This window comes from Urocitellus parryii, chromosome 4 (assembly GCF_045843805.1).
Source record: "Urocitellus parryii isolate mUroPar1 chromosome 4, mUroPar1.hap1, whole genome shotgun sequence".
Classification (NCBI taxonomy): domain Eukaryota; kingdom Metazoa; phylum Chordata; class Mammalia; order Rodentia; family Sciuridae; genus Urocitellus; species Urocitellus parryii.
In genome coordinates, this window is record NC_135534.1 from 150,196,682 (window position 1) to 150,221,796 (window position 25,115).

The window sequence follows — 25,115 nt, forward strand, 5'->3', positions numbered from 1 at the left end:
CCCGATGGTGTCATATGGCTCAGTCCTCTGCACTTGCTACTCTACCATTGGATTCCTTTTTTGTTGTGCTGACTTAGTGCCTTTGATTCCAGAATGGCAGCATTTCTGTTGGTATACAGTTCTCTAAATCCTTGTTAGTAGTAGGCAATCCATAGATATGAAATCCATTGGTTTCTAAAGAGTTCTGAAGCTTATTCAAAGTCTGGGAGCCAGATGTACACAAATTAGGTTTCATAGTACCATCCGATCAAATGAGATGACCATCAAGCTATAGGTTTTGCTTTGTTTGGTTTTTCTTAAGCCCTTTTCCTCAGAAATATTGTTCTGCACTTTACTGGCCCACTTCCCCTTGGGATGCTACCACCATAGTCATTCTCAGGCCTAAATTAGCTCATTAAAAGAGGGAGCATCACTGTTTTCCAGTATTTTATGTTTCCTCCTGAAGCAAAATTTGTAACATTGTAAGGAAATAAAGATTCTGATTATGAGACATGCTTTCATTTTTTTCCCCCTTTAGTTGAAAGATTGCATCTTTAACCAAAATACCTTTAAAATTTTCAGGATCCTCATTTTCCACATTCCAAAGGGATGATACCCTAGAACTCTCACTATATACAGTTAAAATAATATAAATTAGTGTTGTAGGTGAATAGTATTAGATTCTGAACAATTAGTACAATTTGTATTCAGTGTTAAGGTAAATTTTTCTTGGCTGATGGTGAGCAGGAAACTATTGTGGTAGAAGAAGAGCTGAGGAAAGGAAGCATTGGGTACCTTTGGGCTCCAGTGACCTTAGTTGGAGAGGAGTATTCATGTTGCCTTGCACTGGGAGAGAAACCTGAAGATCTCACTGACAAAGTCATATCTTGGAGGCATTGAATCCAACACTCAAAAGTTTAGACTTTATTCTAAAGGCAGAGAAGGGTGAATGTATTGTATTAAACTGAATAATGAAAGATCACAGTCTGTTTGAGGGATCTTAAAGAAATTATTATAAAGATGGATTAATGCTAGAAGAATCTACAGGCAGGGAAATAAGTTAGCTTTGTTTTGCTTACTCTAGGATTCAAGGTCTGACAGCGAAGTTAGAAGTATGCTGGAAGTAGGAATTGGTGCAGTAGTAGGCATTTCAGAGGAAGTGAATTTCTGTGGGTGATGGAGCAAGGAGGAATGAGCAAATGTTGACTAGGTATATAGGAGAGTGGAAGTGTCATGGTATCATAGATGTTTACTATGAATGTAGGATAGGGGAGAATCATGGTATCAACAAGTCGATAGTGATAAAATGAACGTGTGTTTGCAGTTGACAAAGTTAATTTTAGATATGTTGCCAGTATGCAGTTATCTAGACCCTTATCAATCTTCTTGGAAATTCATGTACAGACAGAAAGGTCCTGCACAAATGTTTCCTGGTTGGCCACATCGATGTTTCCGGTTTGTGCTGAGGTGCTTGGATGGATCTATGTTTCCTATATTTTATATATTTAGAAAAAGTTTGTCCATTAATATTATATTCCATTAAGGAAAATTTGAGGCTTGAAATTAATTAGGTTTTAAAATTAGTTTGCATAGAAGTGATAATTTTATCACTAATATATGGAGAATCTTGTCAAGGCTAGCAATTAGTCACCAGATGTGTTTAGATTTGTCAAGGTATAGCAGTTAAATCTTGGAAACTATTTACTACTATTTCAGTGATAAGGCAAAACATAACTCTAAGCCCTAATGCTTAGAGTGCTGGCCTCAGTATAATTAAACTTGTGTGAAGTCTTCATAGGAAACTTGTTTATATGGTGTGATTATGTACTCATGAATATCAAGGCTGTAATGAATTCAAAATTTTCTTTTCTTTGAACTTCCATCTAACTCTCTGCTTTTCATTGGTTGATATTATATTTGATGTGATATCAAGAGACTTTATTTGTTCCTAAGTTTGTTTACAGCATGAGAGTTTATTTGTTTAAATTGGAATATAATTAAAGTCCATCTTAGAAAATTTATCTCATCTTAATTGTTTAAATTATTCTAATCAAACTTTATATGTTTGCTGACAGCTCTGGTTTGTTAGTCACTTTTATTGTTCTAAGTGAAATATCAGAGAGAACTAACTTACAAAAAGTTGTAGCATTTCAAAATTCAAGATAATCAGACCCCATTTGTTTGGCCTTTGGTGGCATATTATGGCAGGAGCACAAGTAGGAGCAAACAGTCACACCTCCAACAAGAGGAGAAAGAAAGATGGTAGATAGGACTGGGCCTGCTTTTTTTTCTAACAAGACTTTCAAAAGAACTAACAAGGGAACTTGTTTTATATGGTGTGATTATGTACTCATGAATATCAACTGAACACAGGAAATACCTTATTCTCTCAGTGACCTGAGGAACTCCCTTTCAACTCCATCTCCTGAACATTTTGTCACCTGCCACAGTACTACCCTGGAGACCAGCACTTAAACTTATGGGCCCTTGGGGGACTCTGAGAACACTGCCTAACCACAACATCATGTTTTCAGACTTACAGAACTCCCAGCATTCAGTTCATTGATGCATCCTTTTCATGGGAGGCTAATCCTTCTGCTGTAGGCAAGCTTTCAAGTGTGTGCACTTTGAGTTTTACCTGGTATAAAGTTCCCTATGAATTGTACAAAGTATTTTCACATCTTATTTTCCTTTTCATAAATGTCAAAATACAGGTCCTCACCTCTGTTCTGAAGAAATTGGGTGTATCTATCACTGAATGTTTGAAAATGTAAAGCATTCTACCTATGTAGTGACTAAATATTCACATATTCATATATGGTACATTAAAGGGCTGGCTGCATGTGATTTTATGTTTATTGCAAATATAAATATAAATATGATTTTATTTCATTGAAAATTTTTTGAAATCATTTGCTTGTATTTTAGTGCACTTGCAGGAAAGACATGGTGAAAATTTCTATGGATATCTTTGTGAGGAAATTTCAGCCAGACAGATATCAGCTTTGGAAACAAGGAAAGGATATATACACCATTGATCATACAAAGCCCACTCCAGAATCCACCCCTGAGGTGAAAGCATGGCTGCAGAGGAGGAGGAAAGTAAGAAAAGCATCCCGGAGGTAATGACCACCCACTGCTACTTCATCTTGCTTGTCTTATTTACTCAATTAAAATGGATCAATTACCATGATATCTTCAAGGGAATTTTTAAAACTTATTTATTTATTATAAGTTTGCTTAATATCTTACTGAAAATTTGAGGCAAGGTGATTTTAAATTTTTGGTATGTATTATAAATATAGGAAGATGTATATATTGTATTTGAGAATATTTCTGAAGTCAGTGTAGAGCTTCTTAGACTCTGTACACTAATCTATTTCAGTGTTGGTCAAGTCCTCTGCATTCATTTCCATATTTTAATCATTTCAATAACTTGATTTCTAACACTTTCATTTATTACCAGTTTCATTTCAGTATTTGTCAAATATCTGATATACATTTTTTATTTAGATGCTTATATTGTACTTCATTTTATATATGAGTTTCATTCTTTATAGTACATAAAGCAGAACATGTCCTGTTTGTGCAACTTGATTGTCCTTGTGAGCTGTATTTTCCATTCCCTTTTTGTGCCTAGGTCATTTCAAAAGTTTAGGTCTTCTATGGGCATTTAGCCATTTAAAAACCCATTGAATAGGGTGTGTGCTATGTTGCTCAGGTCCTTAGGCTACCTTTTAACTCTTATATTTTTCAGATTTATTTTAAATTTTTCTCTTCAATATTGCTCATTGTTTTTCTTTCAGATTGTAAAAGTAATATTTGAGCTTTGGAGAACATTTGTAAAATAAGGAAAAGAATAATGAAGGAATCCCAAATCACCCATAACCTCACTTCCCAGAGATAACCAGTCTTATCATTTTATATATATCCTTTACATATATATTCATTATATACCTTTCCAAAATTGGGGCCATCCTTTATTAACAATTCGATGACCAGTTCTGTGAATGTATTTTTTATGTAATTAAACGGATTTTTTACAAGATATTTTTTAATGCCTGCATGTATCTAACTAATCTCCCTGCATTTGGACCTGTAGCTTGTTTCTACATTCTTGCTATTAACAAAATAACACTGTAATTTATAATCTTTGCCCACACTTCTAATGCTTATTTTCTGACTCTTTCTTTTCTTCCCCCTAACATGTATTTTCTGTTATTTTAGAGTGGTAGTGAGTGGAGAACCTTAACAACATGGAGTCAAACTTTCACAATTTATAAGAGATAAACCTGAGGCAGAGAACTAGCCAATAGCTGATTTAAAACTCAGGTGTTGCTCTTTTACCCTTTAGTGTAGAGCAGTGGTTTTCACAGTATTATTTTTCAATTTAGTTTAGTGGTCAGGATTCATATTTTATAAATAGGAAGTAAATTAGAATAAAGAGTACAATAGTGCCTCTCATGTGGTAATGGTAAGTATTAACATGTGTGAGCATGTGTTTATGTGTGTTATGTTGCTATTTAAAATGTGTGTACCTTACTATGTTTAACTTATTATGGGTGCCTTCACACAATGTTTAAGCAACACTAGAGATTCAGCACTTTGAAAAATGTGTTAATCCACATTATCAAAAAAGTAGGAATAGTCAGTCTTGGCAGTAGACACACCCGTGGAACATAGTGTGAAGTGCTGTTTTACTGGACATAAAGCAATACTTCATTTAGGTATATGACCCAGTTTCCTAGTTGTTAACCACAGTGGGATTTTTGAGTTGATATGGAACATCGATTTTGTGATATTGAAAACATCTGTCAGTAGTTTCAAATAATTAATGGAGCTAGGTAGAAAACCTAATATTTAGTAGCTTATTGGATATGCTCAGCCTATGATGCAAAGTGATTGCTGATCTCTCTTTAGTAAAACCCTATATAGGGAAGTCCAACAAATGAATTGATTTCTTGAAATATCAAAGTGATATTAGCCACCATATTTTACGTGTATTACATTTATCATACTGTAGAGATTTTCCATTGCATGTATTCTCAATAAAAGTGATGATACCACTATGGTTACTGCCATCAGCAGCAACCACAGCTAATTTATATGGGGTTTCCCTAGATATTCCCTTTAACTCACATCTCTGCCCCCCTTGGCTTCCTACATTTCTTAGTTTGTGATGTTTTCTCCTGTGTGTATAATACCTGCCATCACGTGTGTGAATGTTTAGGTTTTGAGCACAGTTGCTTTGAGGTGATTTGTGATTGCCCCTAATTGTTATTATGTCATATACCAGATATATGTATGATAAAACTCTGAAGTGCCTTATAGGAGAGTACCAAATGTGGAAGTAGACAAAAATAGTGTCTAATCTGAATAAGCTGATAAAAGACATTAAATATATACATTTATTTTTCCTGCCATAATACCTTTAACTATTGATCATTTGGAATTTAATCTGAACGATTTTACACTTGCCTGAGAAATATAGAAAACTTGGGAAAATGGTCACTAGTTCATCTTGAAATATGAATAATTTACACTGATTTTTTTCTCTTCCTTTTTTCACTATCTAAGTAATATTTTGTGTTGATTTTCATTTCCCCCGTCTTATCATTTTTTACTTTTTTATTTTCAGACTTTTATTTATTTAAAAAATTTATATTTAGTTTTTTAGACTGATACATGAAAACATAAAAGTTTTACATATTAATGGGATAGTATGTGATATATTCATACATGTGTACATTGTGTAAGGTTCAAATCAGGGCAAACATTTGTCTCCTTAAACATTTTTGCATGGTGAATATGTATATATTAAGGAAACTTTCTTCTAGGTTTTTGAAATAGATGATACTTCATCACAGTCTATGTTTACTGTACAAATATTCTATAATATTTTAATGTGATTCTTTTTTACATAAATGTTTAATCAATTTTTTAAAGTTTTTAAAATTTTAATTTTGAGTTAACTAGTATTAAAACCGGTAAGATTAATATTCAGGTTTAATGTGAAGTTTGTCTTTGCATAGTGATCAGTTGTAAGCAAATGAATAGGAATGTTTGTATCAGCATGTATTTTTTTCATATCATTTACAGTCTTTCCTCTCTAACAACCACTTCTCTTGGTTATAGCTTCCAGTGTACTAGGTCTCATTCTAAAAGGCCTAAGACTGAGGAGGATGAGGAGGTGTCTGCAGATGTTGATGAGGCAGAGGACCCTAATCATGATGTAGGCATAGAGCAACTCAAGGTCAGAGAAAAGCCAGAAGCAGCAGCAAAGCTAGGTAACACAGAAGCACCTTCAGAAGACAGGGTGCAAATGGATCAGCACTTCTCAGATAATATCAATGTTTCAGGTGAGAAAATATTTAATTATATTTCACCCATAAGTAGTAGGTGTTTGATGATCTAATGCCTTAAATCTATGTTCAGTAGTATAGTTGTCTTAATTACCCACCTTGCTCATCAATAACTATCTTATATAGGGTTATTTAACCAGGAAGCCAAGAGACTGTTACAGTAAAAGAAACATGCAACACTGCTTTTTTAAATGCAATTGTGAGACAAAGAGCCAGCAGATTATTTTCATTTAATAAAAAAGAAGATTCCAAAATGAAAAAACAAAAATTATTTTTAGTGCAACTCAATTTACAATATACAATACATTTTGGAAAGCTTCTCTTGAATTTACATGAAGCAGAGAAAACCAATTATAGATAATTCTTTGCATATTTTCAGCTTTTGACTTAATTTAAAGAAGAAAATAGAGATTAACGTTTAAAAAGAATAACAAAAATAAAGAGTCAGCATGATGAAATGGTACATACAGTCCCTGGACTGTTTTTGTATACTAAAAACTCTTAGCTACTTTACTCCCCCTGCCCCCAGCATATCTCTCTGAAACTTCGTTAATGCTTTGCCTTGTTAATATCGTTTGGAGCTTTTGTCCTTTTAATAATCAATCTAGTTGGTAATTCCTAACTTCCTCTCAAACCCTGTATTCCATAAATACTTCAGTTGTTGGACTCTTCTGAATCTCTTTTCCTGTTTCCTCCTCATTCAAGTGGATTCATCTCTAGCTTTCTCTATTGCAGAGTGTGCTTCCTTTCTGTTTTACCAGTGTCCATTCCTGTCACTTCGGTTGTCATTTCTCCATATAGCAGTTAGCGATCCCTTTAACAATAATTTAGCTTAGGTTTTCTCTGTCCTTATTATTATTCCAGTTACTATAATAGAAAAAGTCCTTCCTTGCTGCTTCTTCAGACTCATTGCCTTTGCCCTTCAAATATTTTATAAATGAAGTTCATATAGACTTTTTTTAATGAATTCATACATCAGCGGAACTAGACAAATATACATTTACAATCCAGTGTAGTACCTCTCTTTGTAGAGATGGCGTGGGGAACTGCTTATCTACCACTTAAAGACCAAGATGGACAGGTCAGGTTTCTTGGCTTAGGTGATATCAGAATTGAATTGTGAATAAGAAGAAGATACCAAGGTCACAAAAGTAGGGAAGGAAATTGCATCAATTGCAGAGAAGTCAGTTTTACAATGCATATAGATATTTCTTTATCATCCTTCAACATGCTTTCCTCTATACAGGACTTAATTAAAAACTTTGTGAGTTGCTGAAGATTTAGCTGATGGTATCCAATTTCATTAGTTCTGTCTGGTTCATTGCATTTTGCCCTCCAGGTTTTGAGACCTGGAAGAGAACTTAAGTAGAAGACTGGATGGGTTCATCATTAGAGGAAGTATGTAATAGGAGGAAATCATGCTGTGTGTGTGTGTGTGTGTGTGTGTGTGAGAGAGAGAGAGAGAGAGAGAGAGAGAGAGAGAGAGAGAGAGAGAATATGCTGATATGTCAGAGAAGAGAAATATTTTGTAATTTTTTTCTTATATATTTTCAGTGTACGGTATAAGTGTAGTGTAGGAAATAATTTGTGTTGGATTTTATAGCCTTATGCATGTCATTTATATACATTGTTTCAACTGGAACATTTCATTAATAGTGGCTCATAGCATCATATATGTAATTTGTATTTTTAGGCAGATTTCAAATTGCTATATCTGTTATAATTATTACATTTGCCTTGCTTTTGGTATTAGCCTTTAGTATAACCTCGTTTTAATCACTTGTTTTGTTAGTAGGTATTTTCTTAGGCTAAAATCCAAGCTCTCACCGTAACAACTGTGAAATCAGTATGATATTTTGTGACCTTTCACAATTCTGTCCGTGGAAGTTGAAAGGGAAAGTTCAAAAACATAAAATCAGTTGGAAATAATTTAACACTTCTACTCACTAGTAATATGATATATAGTTTAAGCTAGGCTCAGTGGCCCATCCTTGTAATACCAGTGGCTTAGGTGGCTGAGGCAGGAGGACTGCAATTTCAAGGCCACTCTCAACCATTTAGTGAGGCCTAAGCAACTTACCAAGAACCTGTCTTAAAATTAAAAAAAAAAAAAAGTGTTGGGGATGTGGCTGAGTGATTAAGCACCCCTGGGTTCAATCCCTAATACCTCTCTCTCCTCCCATAAATAGGTAAATAACTAAGCAAGTAAGGTTTATTAATAGTCTTTTGTTTTACTCTTCAGGAAACAGCTGCTCAAGTACATCTGTAATGGAGGAAATAAAAACTGAGTGTTCCAAGGCCGGTGCCACAATTATACCTGCTTTGCCCAAAGAGGCTAATGACTCTATACCATTGTATACTGGGCATGAGGAGGTTGAAGAGTCAGATCCACCTAAGCATCCATGGCCAAAATCACCTGAGTCAACTTCCTCAGTGACAGAGAGTTATGGTGTGTTTACAGAGGGAGAAGAGAGTGATATGGAAGGCATCAGGAGTGGCCTTGAGCCTGGGGAAATACCTGCCGTCCTCAGTGAAGAGAGAAATGGCTTCAAAGTTCCCAATGTATGTGGCAATATTCATTTTTACTGTTTTCATTGTATGTTGAGCATGCTTTCTGAAAACAACATGATGTGCTTTGAAATCTTGCTTTAGGGCAGAAATAAATAACATTTTACATTTATGGGTTTTAATCATTTTCCTTCAGTGACTAGGAGGTAGGCATTCCATGAGCTCTGGCTCATATTGTGATAATTTATTGCTCAGAAGCTTTGCCCACATGTTGCAATTTAGTTTTATATTTTTTGATATTTGCCTCTTTATTTGGAGATAACTATAAATTCATATTCATATAAGAAGTATTATAGACAGATCTATGTTTCCTTTCCCAGTTTCCCCCATTACTTTATTCTAGGAAAACAGTCGTGGAATCACAACCACATTGATATTGATATGGTCATGGCACAGAATGATCTGTCACCTGCAATAATAACGAGGCTGGGAAGAATTCACCTTTTGGACTCTGCCCTCTTCCTGCCCATAGTTATTACCTTTGGGACTAAGCTTTCTATATGTTCCATTTTAACATTAGGGCATACCTGATCCCTCTTTCCTCCAACTCTTATTTCTTCCTGTCTGAATCCTAATGTCAGTGCAAGTTTTTGATCCTGCCCACTTTGGGGAAAAAACAGAACTTTGGCCTCCCCGAAAAGTTAACAGGCCTCTAGATCACCAAGTCCCCCATGTTATGTTTTTGAGTGTCTCCTTGTGTCTGTGGTAACCTTGTTTAACGTTAATATTATATGCTTTCAGCAAAAGCAATCCCTATTATCATAAGATTGGGTGTTGAGTGGGTGAGCTCAGACAGTGTCTTTGTCAGCATTCAGAACTTCTTTTGGCCATCTGCCCTGATCATAGAATTCAGAGGCATGTGTGATGACATCCTCAGTTGCTTGAGCTGGCAGTGGTTCGGTAGAGGAGTATGACAAGTTTGCATGATGAGTATGATAAATTTGTCCAATATGATGACTTCTGTTGGGTCAAATTATGCATTATGTATTATACTGAATTGTAAATGAGTATCTGATAAAAAACACATAAAAATATGGTCAAATTTATTTGAAAAGGTGGCTAAGAGAAGTTTGCATTCAATGAATAGAGCTAAAATGGCTTCAAAATGACAGCTGTGTATCATTAAAAAATAATATCTTCGATTTCTCATCTCATCTTATATGTATGTGACAGGAGTAGCTTATTTCTGAATTAAAGGAAGTATACATTCTCATCTTGGCAGCATTTCCTTCTCTGTGAGGGTAGAAAGCAAACTTACCTGCCAAATTTTCACATGGGAACTATGTAGAGGATATGCAATATCAGGGCCCTTATTTTATGAGTATATAATTTTAAACTTAGGCTAATTTTTAAAAAGATCTTTGGAAGCTTGCCAAATATACCCTGCACTCCAATTAGGATTTTAAGATTCTGCACAAGAGTTAACTGATTAAAGTTGTTAAAATGATTTAACAGAATGTTTCCTCTTTCTTTTGAGCTTAAGTTTTTAAATCAAATTCCTTAAGATATAAATAAGCAGAAGGTATTTTCATAATTAAGCTTTTGTAAATTATTGTGAATTACAATTTTTGTTTTAAACATGTTTTTCATTTATATTTATTTTTTCCCCATATTTGTTAAATTATCAGATAATGGAGGCAGAGACCAAAACTGCTAAGAGTTGGCGCCATCCACTTAGTAAGCCTCCAGCCAGATCCCCAATGACTCTTGTGAAGCAACAGGCAACAAGCGATGAAGGTGAGCTGATGATATCTTTTTAGTTTTTTTTCCCCTATGTACAGATGTTTGTTATAACAAACTGTTCTAAAAAGTTGTTCAGTGGAAAGAATATTTGACCCTGTGGCAAATACATACCTTAAGCCTTAAACCACTTCCAGGCAAAAAGAATTTGCATTTTAGGAATACAGATTTGCTTCATATAACCTCATGGTGTTGCTAGTAAAAGTCTTTGTGTTTTGTTGCATAACATTTGTACCTCCTGATATTCCCTAAAGACTTTCCAGAAGTTAAGAATCACTTTAACATTTATTTATTTATTTTTGTTGCCTCAAATTAAAAATCAGACCACTCACCCGTTTTCTTCTTTCTTGTCTTAGCATACTGTGGGCCTTATTTTTACCATTTCAAAATAATCCATTAAACAGTTTTTGGGTAAAGAACCCTCCTTTAGATATTCTTCTTTGCTCTTGGAAATTGTTAATTATGGTCACCTATTTGTGAGGAAACAATATTGGTTTAAACTTCTATTTAGAATAAATAGACTCTTTAAAATGTGTATATCATTGGCAGATTTTTTCCTCCCTTTTTTCTTTGTCTTCTTTTGTAGCACATGTTTACTTAGGAAAAAGATGGCTCCAGTAATAGAAGTAATGAAACACATTTGTATTTATTTCTATTTTTCACATACTGTTTTTCTCTTAGTGTCATTTTAATTAAAGATAAATTTGTATCAAGTAATTAATATGCTGTGCTCCTTCTTCATCATCACCTGTTTCCGCATGGCTTTGAAGGAAGCAGGGTGCATTGAAGGCAGGAAGCAGGCTGCTTCCTCCTATGAGCATGGTTCCCTACTAAGTTTATTTTGATGTGAACCATCATAAATTAGCCTACAGTTTCTCCATGAAGAACACTTCTGATTTTAATCTGTAGAGCTTGTGACATTTTTAAATGGATTGGGTTAACAAAGTTTTATCAAGGATTTGAAATTAATATTTTGCTCAAACATTTATGATCTGCAGTGGTCTCACTTTCCATTCTAATATGTTAAAGACTCTGGGCATCCTCTGGGGATTTTTAAGAATTGAACAGAAAAATTAGAGAATTTTATACACTCCTAAATTGATAATGAAGTATGATTTGTAGCCAGGAATAAATTATTTAAATCATCGAGCATTTGAATGTTTCCTTAGCCTTTTGTCTCCATGTCAAAGTTGCTTGTGCAATTGGAGTTGAATGAATATTGTCATTGATAGAAAGGGATGAACTGAGGACTTAGAACAACACTCCCAAATCCAGCTGCTTTGGGGGAATTTTCTGCTCTAATTTCTCAGCTCCTTTTGTACTCTTCTTCTATGTGAGTATAGCTGTATTAGAGTCTCTGAGAAGTTACATCTCTACACAGCAGTCAGTCATTGGTGAGTGAGATGGATTGTGATCATCTAACAGAAAGACTGCAAAGGGAATTTAGAGTTGAAAGCTGAAGTTGAACAACTTAAATGTCTAATAATGTGAAATTGTTTGGATGAAGTATGGTCAAGCAACTGAATGAAATATATTGTAACTGTAGAGAATGATTCCAGAACGTCATAGTTACACTGCGGGTGTAATGCTTCGGATACAGAGTTAAATGGTAAAATATGGTTTAATGTTTTTTTAGATTGGGAGTATTTTCTGGCAAGCACTTCTTTCTTGATGGTCTTGGAAAGTGCATAATGAATATCCTGGAAGCTTTGGTATCTGAATTTGCTTTGTTTTTGTTGTAGTTTTTCCCATGTTTTTTATTGATACATTATAATTATGCATAATGTGGATTCTTTGTTACATATCTGTTCATGCATATGACATACAATATAATTTGGCTAATCTCATTCCTAGTGTCTTTGCTGATTTACAGATGTTTTTTTAACATGACCTCCTTTAAAAGACCTAAACTTGTGGGTATGTACTGATAGTAATCAGTCATTTCCCCATATCAGAAATAAGAGAAAATGATATAAAAAGGAAAAATGTATTTGATCACAATTTGGCCCCAAATGGAAAGACAATCTGCCTTTGCCTCTTCAACAGAAGTGTTACAATTTATAGGAACAAAAGCCAGGAAGTCTGTATATGTAGATTGAGCAGTCTGTGCCAGCCTAAATATATGTCACAATTCTAATTCTCTGAGTTTGTTGTATTACTTTTGGTGACAGGGCTTTGAGGATGGTTGGTATTAGCTCTATCCTCTATTCTCAACATTAGCTGGTTGCTTGTATGTTCTGGGATGGAGAAAATAGCTTAAGAACAGGGTTAGCAGCAGGAAATGTCATGGATGGGACTTTTTAAAAATTAAAAAACTTAAAATGAACCCATTATATTTTGACTAGTGTTTCATCAGCACCACTTTAATTTGCTGATACTGACTCCAGAACTTCTCCTGAACTGAAAAGAGGTTAATAGACATCCTGCGTGATACCAACCTTTCAGTATGCATTTTTTCAACACTTCTACATTTCCTCTTCTTCATTGCTCATTGTTCATTGCTTTTGAAGTTTTTATCCTGCACACAAATGTGCATTTCTTTCCCAATATTTAAAAATAAATTACTACATTTGTTTCCAATATAATATTTTTAGCTTTTCCTATTGTTCCTTTCATATACTTACGTTTTTGTTCACCCACTCTCCTTGGTTAAGTTATTCGGTTCTTGATGTTTCCAATGCAGCTGTACCCCAAGTGCAAGTCCTGCTGACATACAGAAGATCTTACATCATGGCAGCAGCAGACACTGTGATACTCTGCTCAGTGATTCTCACTGTTAATGGTGATTGCAGTGGACAAGATTGCGCTTAGAGTGAAGTTTGTTTGGAGGCTGTTAACTGAAAGATTTAACTCAGAATATATATAAGATTGTCATTAAATGATTTTAATTGTCTTTTCTATGTTAACAAGTCTTCAAATTATATATAATGAACTTTCATATTGCTCAAGAAGTGTTTTACAGAGACTTGTAGTGTCAGTGTGATGGACTAGATGATAATAACTCTCTATTTACAAGGCAGCCAGAAATGATGGATAAAATAAAACAAATCACCTTCATGTATGCATTTAGAGGCAAAACAGCATCAAGGACAGTATTTCTCCATGTCTGCACCTATAGTCAAGCCTTATCACTCCATTATTTGTGTGACGCCTCCATGATTGTTGCCTGTGCTCAAAGTGGGGATTGTATCAACACCTGCCATAGAGTTGTTGTGAGGGTTAAAAGACTAAATGTGTGTCCTGGAGTTTCTTGGGATGCTGAGGCAGTAGGATCTCAAGTGCAAATCCAGCCTCAACAGTTTGGCAAGACACTGTCTCAAAATGAAGGGCTGGTGATGTAGCTCAGTGGCATAACACTTCTCAGCGTGTGCAAGGCCCTGAGTTTGATCCCTAGCACTGCAAAGAATCAATCAATAAATCAATCTAAGCATTCATAACAGTGTTATAACAGTGTTTGGCAGTTAAATAGATGTTTGTTGTTGCAGCTATTGTATGATAAGAAGGGGCTAGAGGAAGAGGATTGCTGGATGCTGCAGGCTGCTTGGCCCCGGGTCGAGCGGGCTGGCTGAGCTCCGCTCCTGCCGCTGCTGTCGCCGAGCACTGCCTGCCGCACCCCTGCTGAGCGCTTCCCTGCTGGGCTGTCAGTGCACGCCGGCTTGCAATCTTGCAACCCGGTTGGGCACAAAAACACAAGCCAGTCAAACTGAGACAAAGTTTTATTTTGTGAGAGGCCGTGTGCGTCCCCTAACAAGTGGGTCCACCACGTGTGTTCTACCTAAGCCGGGGGGCCTCCACTTCCCCCGGAACACCCTCCTACCATCCTTTCCCAACCAATGGGAACTCTCCCATTACAAGAGTGACATGAGTAACCTGAGTCCCGAAACGGGCCCAGGTAAACAGCAGGAGACAATTACCATAATGTAACTTAACATAATCATAATCTGAATGGCTGGTTGGCAGTCACTAAACCCAAAGGTGCCTGTATCAATATTTTTGCTGTGGCTCCTAGCATCTGCCCCCTTCTGTTTAATTAAACAACAGGCAAATGTGGCTAGGGACCGTGCCTGTTAGGTTGTCCAATTAACATGTGGTTCTTACCCGTCATGGGAGAACTGACCTTTACACGTCAGTTTCCTGTCTTAGGTTGAATCCACTGTAACCAGATCAACCCGTCACTGACTACCGGTCCAGCATAGCCATGCTTGTGGATAGGCCTAAGCACCAGTGGGGGGGTGAGGTTCTTGCCTCACCTCTGTTGGCCCCCAAATTTAACCTTGGTGCCAGTGGGGGGGTGAGGTTCTTGCCTCACCTCTGTTGGCCCCCAAATTTAGACCATCACTAGCAGAAGGGAGAAAGACGCAGAATTGCCACGACACCAAGCCAATTGACGGCTCCTTTGGAAACACTGGTGACACATCGGCTAAGATGTTTATCACTACCAGTTCGCTGTATCAACAAATAGAGCACAATGCATACAGGTGATACATAGTCCAGGCAAGTTGTGTAAGCAGTTCAAAGTGGAGGAGTCTATCAATATGTCCATTTCCTCCCAAAGTAAATTAAGTCCTTGATTGAGCAGTTCAAAGTGGAGGAGTCTATCAATATGTCCATTTCCTCCCAAAGTAAATTAAGTCCTTGATTGAGCAGTCTTATTGAGTTATATTGATTGATGTATCAGTTTATACAGTTTATTGTGATAGCTATCATAAAAATTGTAGTTTGGTTTTATCTTAGTCTTCACCGGCACTGGGATGGAGATGGGAATTATGGCCATGTTGCTAAAGAGACATTATCCTGAACAGAATTATGAAATTAATGAAAAGGAAAGGTGAAAGTAAACAAACAGATCTGTTAACCACCTTTAAAAGCAAAATTTAATAACAGCTGTTTACCTAAAGTAAATTAAACCATATGAGTCACGTGACTGAAATTTTTTTTTTGATATTTGTATCTATTTATACATGAGCGCTCCTTATAAATGAAATATGGACATACACACATACAGACATACAACACAAAACAGTGCATACATAACATAGAACATATAAGACAATAGTAAATAAAGGCCTTGTAGCTATAGCTAGGTGAAATCTCCATTGCAATGTTTAAAAACTTTACAGTTAAAAAAAATAAAACACAGTCAAAGAATAAAACTGATCAGAAAAACATCAACCTAGGTTTGTATGAGCTCAAAAAATAAGGTAAAATAAAATAAAATAAAATAAAATAGAACTTTATGATGTGGAAAAAATGCAAATAATAAAATAGATATTGAAAAAGGCACCGTGGTAAATCACTGTCGCAGATGTAAGAATAGCCAGGCTGGAACTCTGGATATCAGCTGTTATGGATTTGAGTCAAATCATCTTCTTTTTCTGTAGAAATTGTTTTAGTTAATCTCTCTGGAATCCAAATTGGTTGCTGTTCCTCCTGTGGAAAAACACAGACGGAGCCCCGACTCCAGACTATTACTGGGTCCGGACCTTTCCATTGTCCTGTTAGAATATCTTTCCAGAGTACCTTAGGCTTATGTACATTTTTCGGATACATATGTCTTTCCGCAGCACTAAGTCCTGATGAATCCAAATTTAGAAAGTTTAGAGTAAAAAGGGTTATTTTAAGTTTATCTTTGGGGGATATATACCCCTTACTAATTCCCTCCTTTTGTTTTAATAAGTACATTTTTATAGTTTGATGAGCTCTTTCAACTATGCCTTGTCCCTGTGGGTTGTATGGGATTCCTGTTATATGAGTAATGCCAAATGATGAGCAAAATTGTTTAAAAACTTGGAGGTGTAACCAGGACCGTTATCAGTTTTTAACTGTTTAGGAACACCCACAGTGGCAAAATTTTGTAAGCAGTGAGCTATAACATCTTTAGTTTTTTCTCCGGGATGAAGGGAGCCCATCAAAAATCCAGAAGAAGTATCAACTGTAACATGCAAATAAATAATAAATAATAAAATAAATGCAATAAATAATAAAGGCAAACTTATATCAATTCTATCCAAATGCATATTTTCCATATATGTTTCAATGATTTTTAATGCCTTTCTAGCTTCAGGCGTTAACATGCGGGGTGAATTTGGATCTGATGGACCTTTTAGAATATCAAATAAAGGTCCTAATTCTCCTGTTGGTATGCCTAGATAAGGCCTTATCCAATTTATATCTCCCAATAACTTTTGAAAGTCATTACGTGATTTGAGTTGATCTACTCGTATTTGAATTTTTGGTGGACAGACCATGGTTGAGGATAATAGAACTCCTAAATAATTAATTGGAAGATTTAATTGTACTTTATCTATTGCTATCTCTAGATTATAATTTTTTAATAAGTTTGTAAGCGTGGCATAACATTCTAGCAATGTGTTTTTATCTTTATGTGCCATTAACACATAATCCATATAGTGAAATATCTGTAGTTCAGGATTTTGATTTCTAAGTGGCTGGATTGCTTTATCAACATAAATTTGGCACAAAGTTGGGCTGTTAGCCATCCCTTGAGGGAGTACTTTCCATTCATATCTCTGATCAGGACCTTCATGATTCAGTGCAGGGATAGTAAATGCAAAATGTGGACTATCCTCGGGATGAATTGGAATTGAGAAGAAACAATCCTTAATATCTATAGCTAGAACATGCCAGGTTTTTGGTAGAGCAGACAATTGGGGAATCCCTGATTGAGCAGGTCCCATAATAACCATCTCATTATTAATGGCTCTTAAATCTTGTAATAATCTCCATTTACCAGATTTCTTTTTAATGACAAAAATGGGAGTATTATGGGGAGATACGGAAGGTTGTATATGTCCTTCCGCTAATTGCTTTTTGACCAGATCATGGGCTACTTGTATCTTTTCTTTAGTTAGGGGCCACTGAGGAACCCACACTGGTCTTTCTGATTTCCAAGTAATTTTGATTGTCTCCCTTTTTGAAAACCCAATCCATGTTTATTTATTTCTTGATCTATTTGAATTGGTGCTGTTATATCTTGTTCTTGATCTCTTAATCTCTTTTCTTTTCTAAAGCCTTGTTTTGCCCTAGTAGTGGGCGTGTTAGGATTGACGTTATTTGTTAATGTCAATCCTAATTGATCTAGGACGTCTCGTCCCCATAAATTTATGGGGAGATGGTCCAATACATAGGGCTGTATAGTTCCTTCACATCCTTCAGGATCTTTCCAATCTAATACCATTGCACTCCTATGGGGATTAGTCGCCATTCCTAGGCCTCTAAGCGTTTGTGTGGCTTGTTGCAATGGCCAGTGCTTAGGCCATTCCTGGCCAGATATGATGCTGAGGTCAGCGCCTGTGTCCAGCAGTCCATTAAAATCATGTCCTTGAATATTTAATTTTAGCATAGGGCGAGAATCTAAATTTAAAGATAGCATAGCCCAATCTACACCTGTGGAGCCTAATCCCTTGGAACCTCTTTCTACATTACAACTGGAAAATTTATCATGTAGGCTTGGTATTATTAATAACTGTGCTATTCTATCTCCTGATGACATTACTGATATACCTCTTGGAGAACTAGCTATGATTTTTATTTCTCCCTCATAATCGGGATCAATTACCCCAGGACTTATCATAAGTCCTTTAAGTGTAGAAGAACTGCGTCCTAATAATAAGCCTACTGTTCCCTGGGGAAGAGGTCCTTTTACTCCTGTGGGAATGATTTGAACTCCCATCTCTGGAGTTAATACTGCTCTGGCAGAGGCACAGATGTCCAACCCTGCACTCCCTCTAGTCTGTCTGATGAGGGATCTAATGGATAATGCGTCCTGGGCACCACCTTGATGGTGCTGTTGGGTTCCTCCATTGCCCCGTATATTTGTGGTTTTGGGCCCCTGGGCATTGGGCCCTCCAATTCGTTTTTTGACAACGGGGCCTGATACCTTTCTCCACGATATCTTGGGTAGACACTTGGTCTTTGTCCATTTTTTGATAACGGAATACCCTCTATGGTGGTTTGAGAACGGCATTCATTAGCCCAATGTCTCCCTCTATGGCATCGTGGGCAAATACCCGGGATTCTACTCTTTTGATACCTAGCTTTGTTAAACCCTCCTCCTATGGGGCAATTTCTTTTAAAATGTCCTTCTTGATTGCAATTATAGCATGTTTTTGGCTTGGTACCTAAAGCCTGTTTTACTTCAGCTGCCATGACTTGTCCTTGTTCATTAATGTCTCTACATAATTTAATATATGTGTTTAAATCTTCCTGTTTCCATGGTCTAATGACCTCTTTGCAGCAACGATTTGCTTGATCGTAAGCCAGTTGTTTTATAAATGGCATTGCCTGTTCTGTATTTTCAAATGTCTCAGAGGCTGCTTCAGTAATTCTAGCTACAAAGTCAGCGTAGGGCTCATTAACTCCTTGTATTATCTTAGATAGTTGACGTTGTAAATCCCCTTGTCCCTTCAAAGTTTTCCATGCCTTAATTGCATTTATAGCGATCTGAGCGTATTCGCCAGGATCATATCTGATTTGTTGCCTCTGCCCTTCAAAATCTTCTTTCCCTAGTAACATTTGTAAATCTCTTTCAGGGTAACCTGCTGCTGCATTTCGCCTAGCTGTCTCCTTGCAAAATTCCTCATTGGCAATTTTCCATAGTAAATATTGTCCTCCATTTAGCACAGAGTGACACACGTTAGCCCAATCTGCTGGTGTTAAGTCCCAGCTGGTAATAGATTCGACCATACTGACTGTGAAGGGAGCGGCCGGGCCGTAGGTTGCTACAGCTTCCTTTAATTGCTTTACTATTTTGAAATCTAAGGCACGGTAAACTCGTTCTCTTTCTTCTCCCCGCTCAACTACAGGGCATGCTAATTTTTGGGGTCCTGCCTCAGGATTCCGTTCATCATCTATGGAGGCAGGTAAAGCTGTTGGTTGAATTACGCCCTCTGGTGGTGGAACGGAGTTAGTAGCAGCCTCCCTATCTGACGACCGTTTTTCCCCTGAGCTTGCTTTCTTCAACTTTTCTTCTATCTGACTAGCTTGAGAGACCTTTTGTTTTGCTTGACCTAATATGTTTTCTGCCATGGCCTGGACCTCTAACAATTTACTTAACAGTTTTTCGGTTTGTTTTTTACTAGATTCTAATCTACTATAAAGGTAACGTAACCCAATAAGATAGGATAGAAGAAAGCCAAAACAGAATGAAACAGAAACGGAGAGGAGGAAAATGATTATATCAATTTTCTCTCTCTCAGGGCCGAATAACTTCAAACCTTGAGCCAACCATTTTTCCCAATTCGCCTGAAAAAATTGTAAGGCTAGAGAGCCTGAAATAAAAGCAGAATAAATCAAAACAGGAATACCCATTCTGTCGCCTTTCCTTAGGGGCGAGCGATATTACTCTCCTTTAAATTTTGGGCGTTCCCCGTACAGGGCCACCAAAATGCTGCAGGCTGCTTGGCCTTAGGACTGTGGTTAGATTTAGATGTTTTATTCCTTTTGTTCCGAGACAGAAATTTAAAAGGAAAGGGCATTCTGGCTGTTAAAGCCTCTGGAGCATCTGTTAGAATTAATCACAAAATCTTTTGAACCCACATGGAACAGGAATTTGGTTGACTAATGGTCAATGGACTGTGGAGACCTGGCTTTCTGCCTTATTGGTTTTTTGACTTTGGCATGTCCTCTCTCTTGCCTCAATTTCCTCCTGTAAAAAAAAAAAATGTGAGGGGCTGGGGATGTGGCTCAAGCGGTAGCGAGCTCGCCTGGCATGCATGCGGCCCGGGTTCGATCCTCAGCACCACATACCAACAAAGATGTTGTGTCCGCCGAGAACTAAAAAATAAATATTAAAAATTCTCTCTCTCTCTCTCTCTCTCTCTCCTCTCTCACTCTCTCTAAAAAAAAAAAAATGTGAGATTTGGTCATAAGTGATAAGGTTTCCTACCCTGCTGTAACATTTACTGGGGTAAATGTCCTGTAAAGCGTGCAATGATATGATGAGGGCTGATTTTCAAAAGCGCTGACTGCTTTTGAACCAAGTTTTCATTTATAACTTTTCCAATAATATTTTATAATTTCAAAACAATTAACACAGAAAGATTGAAAGACACTGATACCCATCTTTTGTGTTTTACCTAAGTGCAGAGGTGACCCCATATACAGTTTGGATATTGGAAAGATTCAGATTAAATCCCTTTTATGACTCTGATCCCTCTAATCTGAGTTGTCTGAATAATTTTGAGTCTTCCCATCAGCAAGTGCAGTACTATAATGAGCTGTTAAGCATCTCTTTGAAATTGAGAACAGCTTAGACCTGATCCCTATCTCTGTAATGTCTGCATGCCTGGAGGGTTAGATTAAGAGCATACTTCCAGCAATGTTACAGTAATTTATTTTTTGGAAGTCTGTCTATATTAATATTATAATTCATTTAGAAATGGATTAAATATTTAAACATAGAGATGTAAGTAATGGAAATTGATTCTTTAATTAGAGATCATTTTTTGGTCTATGACCATTATTTAACACTGTTTTAGTCAGCTCTTCATCACTTAGACTAAAAGACTTTACAAAAACAATTTTAGAGGAGAAGAGTTTATTTGGGGCTCACAGTTTCATTGGTCTCAGCCCATAAATGGCTGATTTCCTCAAGGGTCAAGGGAGATAAGGCAGAACATCATGCTAGAAGGGTGTGGGTGGAGCAAAGTGGCTCAGTATATCCCACCAGGAAGCAAACAGAGCTCATCTCACTACCTATAAAATACTAACCCTAAGGGCACACCCCCATCAGCCCAGCTCCTCTTACCACACCTTCTTACTTGCAGTTACCACTCATTGATTCCTATCAGGGGATTAATGCACTGATTAGGTTCAGATTCTTATAACCCATTCATTTCACCTCTAAACACTCTTGCATTGTCTTACAATGAGATTTTGGGGGGCGGATACCTTATATTTGAACCGTAACAAACTTTATCTATATTTTTAGTTGATTTGAAGAATAAAATGTATACATTTCATAAGCATGTTTAAGTAAATTAATCCTAGAAATTTCAGTCTGACAGTATTTGTTTATCTCTGCAAATGGTTTCTTTTTGTCCTTTATTTTTGCATGGGCAGCACTTTGGATGTAACCCAGGGGTGTTTTCCCAGTATGATACATCGCCCAATCTTTTTTCTTTTACATTTCTCTAAATGGAAAGACACTGAGCTGCTGTAGCATCTTAAATTGCTATCCTTCTGCCTCAGCTTCCCCAATTACTGAGATTATAGGAATATGCTATCATATTGGACTTTCACTCTCTTTTTCTTCCCCTTTTCCTCTCTTACTGAAGAATGTGCAGAGGGCCTCACACATGCTAGGGTAGGACTAAGCCACACCCCAAGCTCCCCTGCCTTTTTTTAAACACTTGAGTCAGGGTCTTGCTATGTTGGCCTGACTGGCCTGGCATTTGTGATTTTGTCTTAGCTTCCCAAGTAGCTGGGATTTCAGGTATGTGTTATCATGTCATTTCTTTCTTTTAAATTGTATTTATAGTATAATTTAATCCTAATCTGATCCTTAGCATATTTTGCCAAAACAGGAACTACCCACTGATTTCTCTTTATTAGAACTTTTGTTTCTTCTCAGATTTCCTTTGGTATTTTCTGAATACACAACCTTTATTTCTCACTGTATCACCTGTTCTGTTAGTATAGTAGCTGATCTTTTTTGTGGAACTGGGGATTTAACCCAGGGATGCTTTAAAACTGAGCCATGTCCCCAACCCTTTTTATTTTTTATTTTGAGGCAGAGTCTCACTGAGTTGTTTAGTGCCTCACTAAATTGCTGAGGGTGGCCTCAAACTTGCAATCCTCCTGCCTCAGCTTCCAGAGTTGCTGGGATTACAGGTGTATACTCCCATGCCTGGCTAGTAGCTGACTCTTGAGCACTTTGCAGCTGTCCCTCAAACAAAGGACAGGGCTTACAAGTAGAATTCAGAATTCAAATGTAAGGAATTGGCTGCTTCACTTTATGAATTTATTGATTTAAACACACACACACACACACACACACACACACATATTTAGTTGTAGATGGACGCAATACCTTTATTTTATTTTTATGTGGCGCTAAGGACCGAAGCCCGTGCCTCATGTATGCCAGGTGAGCACTATATCACTGAGCCCTAGCCCCAGCCCCTGGTTCGCTTTATTAAATACATGTTTGGGGAAAATTTTGTTCCCCTGATCGTATAATGCTGTTAACTCTCTCTTTTCAGACCAGCTTGACTCAGATTGGCCAGTCTTAATTTTATTTCTTTTATTTCAAGGATTATGTATATATATTCACCAAATATGATAATGGTATCCTACCTCCTCCCCTCACCCTTTTTTCTCTTCCTTCCCCTTCCCTCTATCCTTCCCTGGAGTTTGAACTTAGGGTGCTTTAATACTGAGCTACATCGCCAGTCCTTTTTATTTTTAACTTTTAGACATTAAAAATGCTAACTTCCTTAGGGCCACACTAGGTTGCTGAGGCTGGTCTTGAACCTCACATCAACCAGTTTCAATCTCCTGAGTCCTTAGGATGTAAAGGTTGAATCACTGCACATGGCTTATAATGATGTGGTTTTGATTTAAGCATAAAAATATTTTAAATTATTAAATACCAATATTATTTTAGATATTAAAGTATCAATATATTCATTTTGCCAGGTGATAATAGGAACATGAAGCTGTTTTATGATGGCATACTAAGACTTGGCTGTGGTTTCTTCTTAACCTTCAAAGGCTATTTGGGTCTGTTATGATAGTGTAATGCCATTGATTTGGGAGGATGAGACAGGAGGATTGAAGGTTGAAGACTAGTTTCAGTAAGTTGCCTAGGCGTCCTCAACAATTTAGCACGATCCTTACTCAAAAACAAAAAATAGAAAGAATTGGTCATATAGCTCAGTAAAGCACTTCCGGATTCAGTCTGTAGTACAAAAAACAAACTAACAAACAAACCAATATCTGGCCTTGGAGTATGTTTCTCTTAATCTCTCTAAGTATCATCTCAGATGTTTTCTTATCTGTATGATGAAATAGGATTTGGAATAGTGATCCAAAGTTTCTTTCAAACTCTTTAAGATTATTTTATTTTATGAAAATCTAATAAGAAAGAAAACTATTTTGTCCTTGCTCTATTATTGACTTTCATTGAAAAGAGAAATAAATGTGCTAGGTGTAGTGGCGCATGCCTGTAACCCCACCAGCTTGGGAACTGAGATAGGAGGACCACAGTCCAAAGCCAGCTTCAGCAAAAGCGAAACTCTAATAAGCAACTCAGTGAGACCCTGTCTCTAAATAAAATACAAAAAAGGGAGGGCGTGTGGCTCAGTGGTCGAATGACCCTGAGTTCAATCCCTGGTTACCCTCATCCCCCCCCCCAAAAAAAAAGAAAAAAAAAAGGAAATAATTAAATTAAGTATAGGTACATCTCTCAAGTATTTCCTCTCTGTAAAAAGTCATTTTCTCTGCTAGAAAAACAATTACTGTTTCATGATGACTGCTGCTGTCATGCTCCAAATGTTATTAATTTTTGCATAATGATTTCTTGTCTTTGTTCCATCAATTTTTATTAGCTTGAGGTAATATTATACTTTCATTATAAGCCTGGCTATGTTTCTAAGCAATAAAACAGCAAATTCAGCAGATTACTAAATAGATTGGCTTGGTATGTTTTTTGATAGGTCACAGCCAGTGTTTTCCGGCATTATGTGGATATTAAACCTTAGATTTTGTTGGCAGTCAGACTGAATGGATATTTTATGTAGTGCTCAGGTTTGTAATAATATCAGGTATTCTTGCTTTAGCTTGATTTTCTATCACTAAATTCCATTGGAAGCCCCAGTGGCACTGGCTTCAGTTATAGTATTGGGTATTAAAAATTAAAAACACCTTGTTCTTATTATGCTAGTGGTTTGTTTAGGTTTTGATTAATTAAGAAACAAAAATGGTAGCTTTTTAGTTTATGCTACATGGTTGCTTTCTGTGCTTTTCATGTTTATTGAAATTTTTCTGAACTGGCATGTTGTTTATGAAAAGGTGTCTGAATGTACGAAAAGCATTGGGAATGTAAAATAGTTATGGCTTTGGTTCCTTTGACTTTATGCATGTCTTGCTACTATTAGAGTCTTGGAAAAAACATCTGAGGAACACTTTTTGATATTACAACTACATTGTCCATTTCATTCTTTAGAAAAATAAATTATTACATTAGGTTGAAATGCATGAAACTGCCAGTATTTGATAGTTTTTTCTCTATAAATATTATTCTTTATAAATATTACAATTTCATTAACTCACTTAAATATGTTACTTTCTGTTTCCTTAAACTTGTACCTGAATCTCTTTCCCCAAAGACATAAATGTCTTAACTGTACCAACCACTAAGTTATCCCATATTTTGAAATATGTTATTTTGTGTTTTAATCAACCCCTCCCCTTTAGTGTTCTTGCAAGTCTACCTCTGAAGAT

General features: G+C 36.5%; 1 protein-coding gene across 1 annotated transcript in view; it reads left to right on the top strand.

The window, feature by feature from the left end:
• Positions 1-25,115, top strand: part of Kdm4c (lysine demethylase 4C) — a 399,763-nt gene that overhangs the window by 220,540 nt on the left and 154,108 nt on the right. The window contains exons 9-12 of the mRNA XM_026391491.2: positions 2,908-3,101; positions 6,115-6,338; positions 8,584-8,903; positions 10,538-10,646. Of these exons, the coding sequence (XP_026247276.2) occupies positions 2,908-3,101; positions 6,115-6,338; positions 8,584-8,903; positions 10,538-10,646 (847 nt within the window). The remainder of the gene's footprint in view (positions 1-2,907; positions 3,102-6,114; positions 6,339-8,583; positions 8,904-10,537; positions 10,647-25,115) is intronic.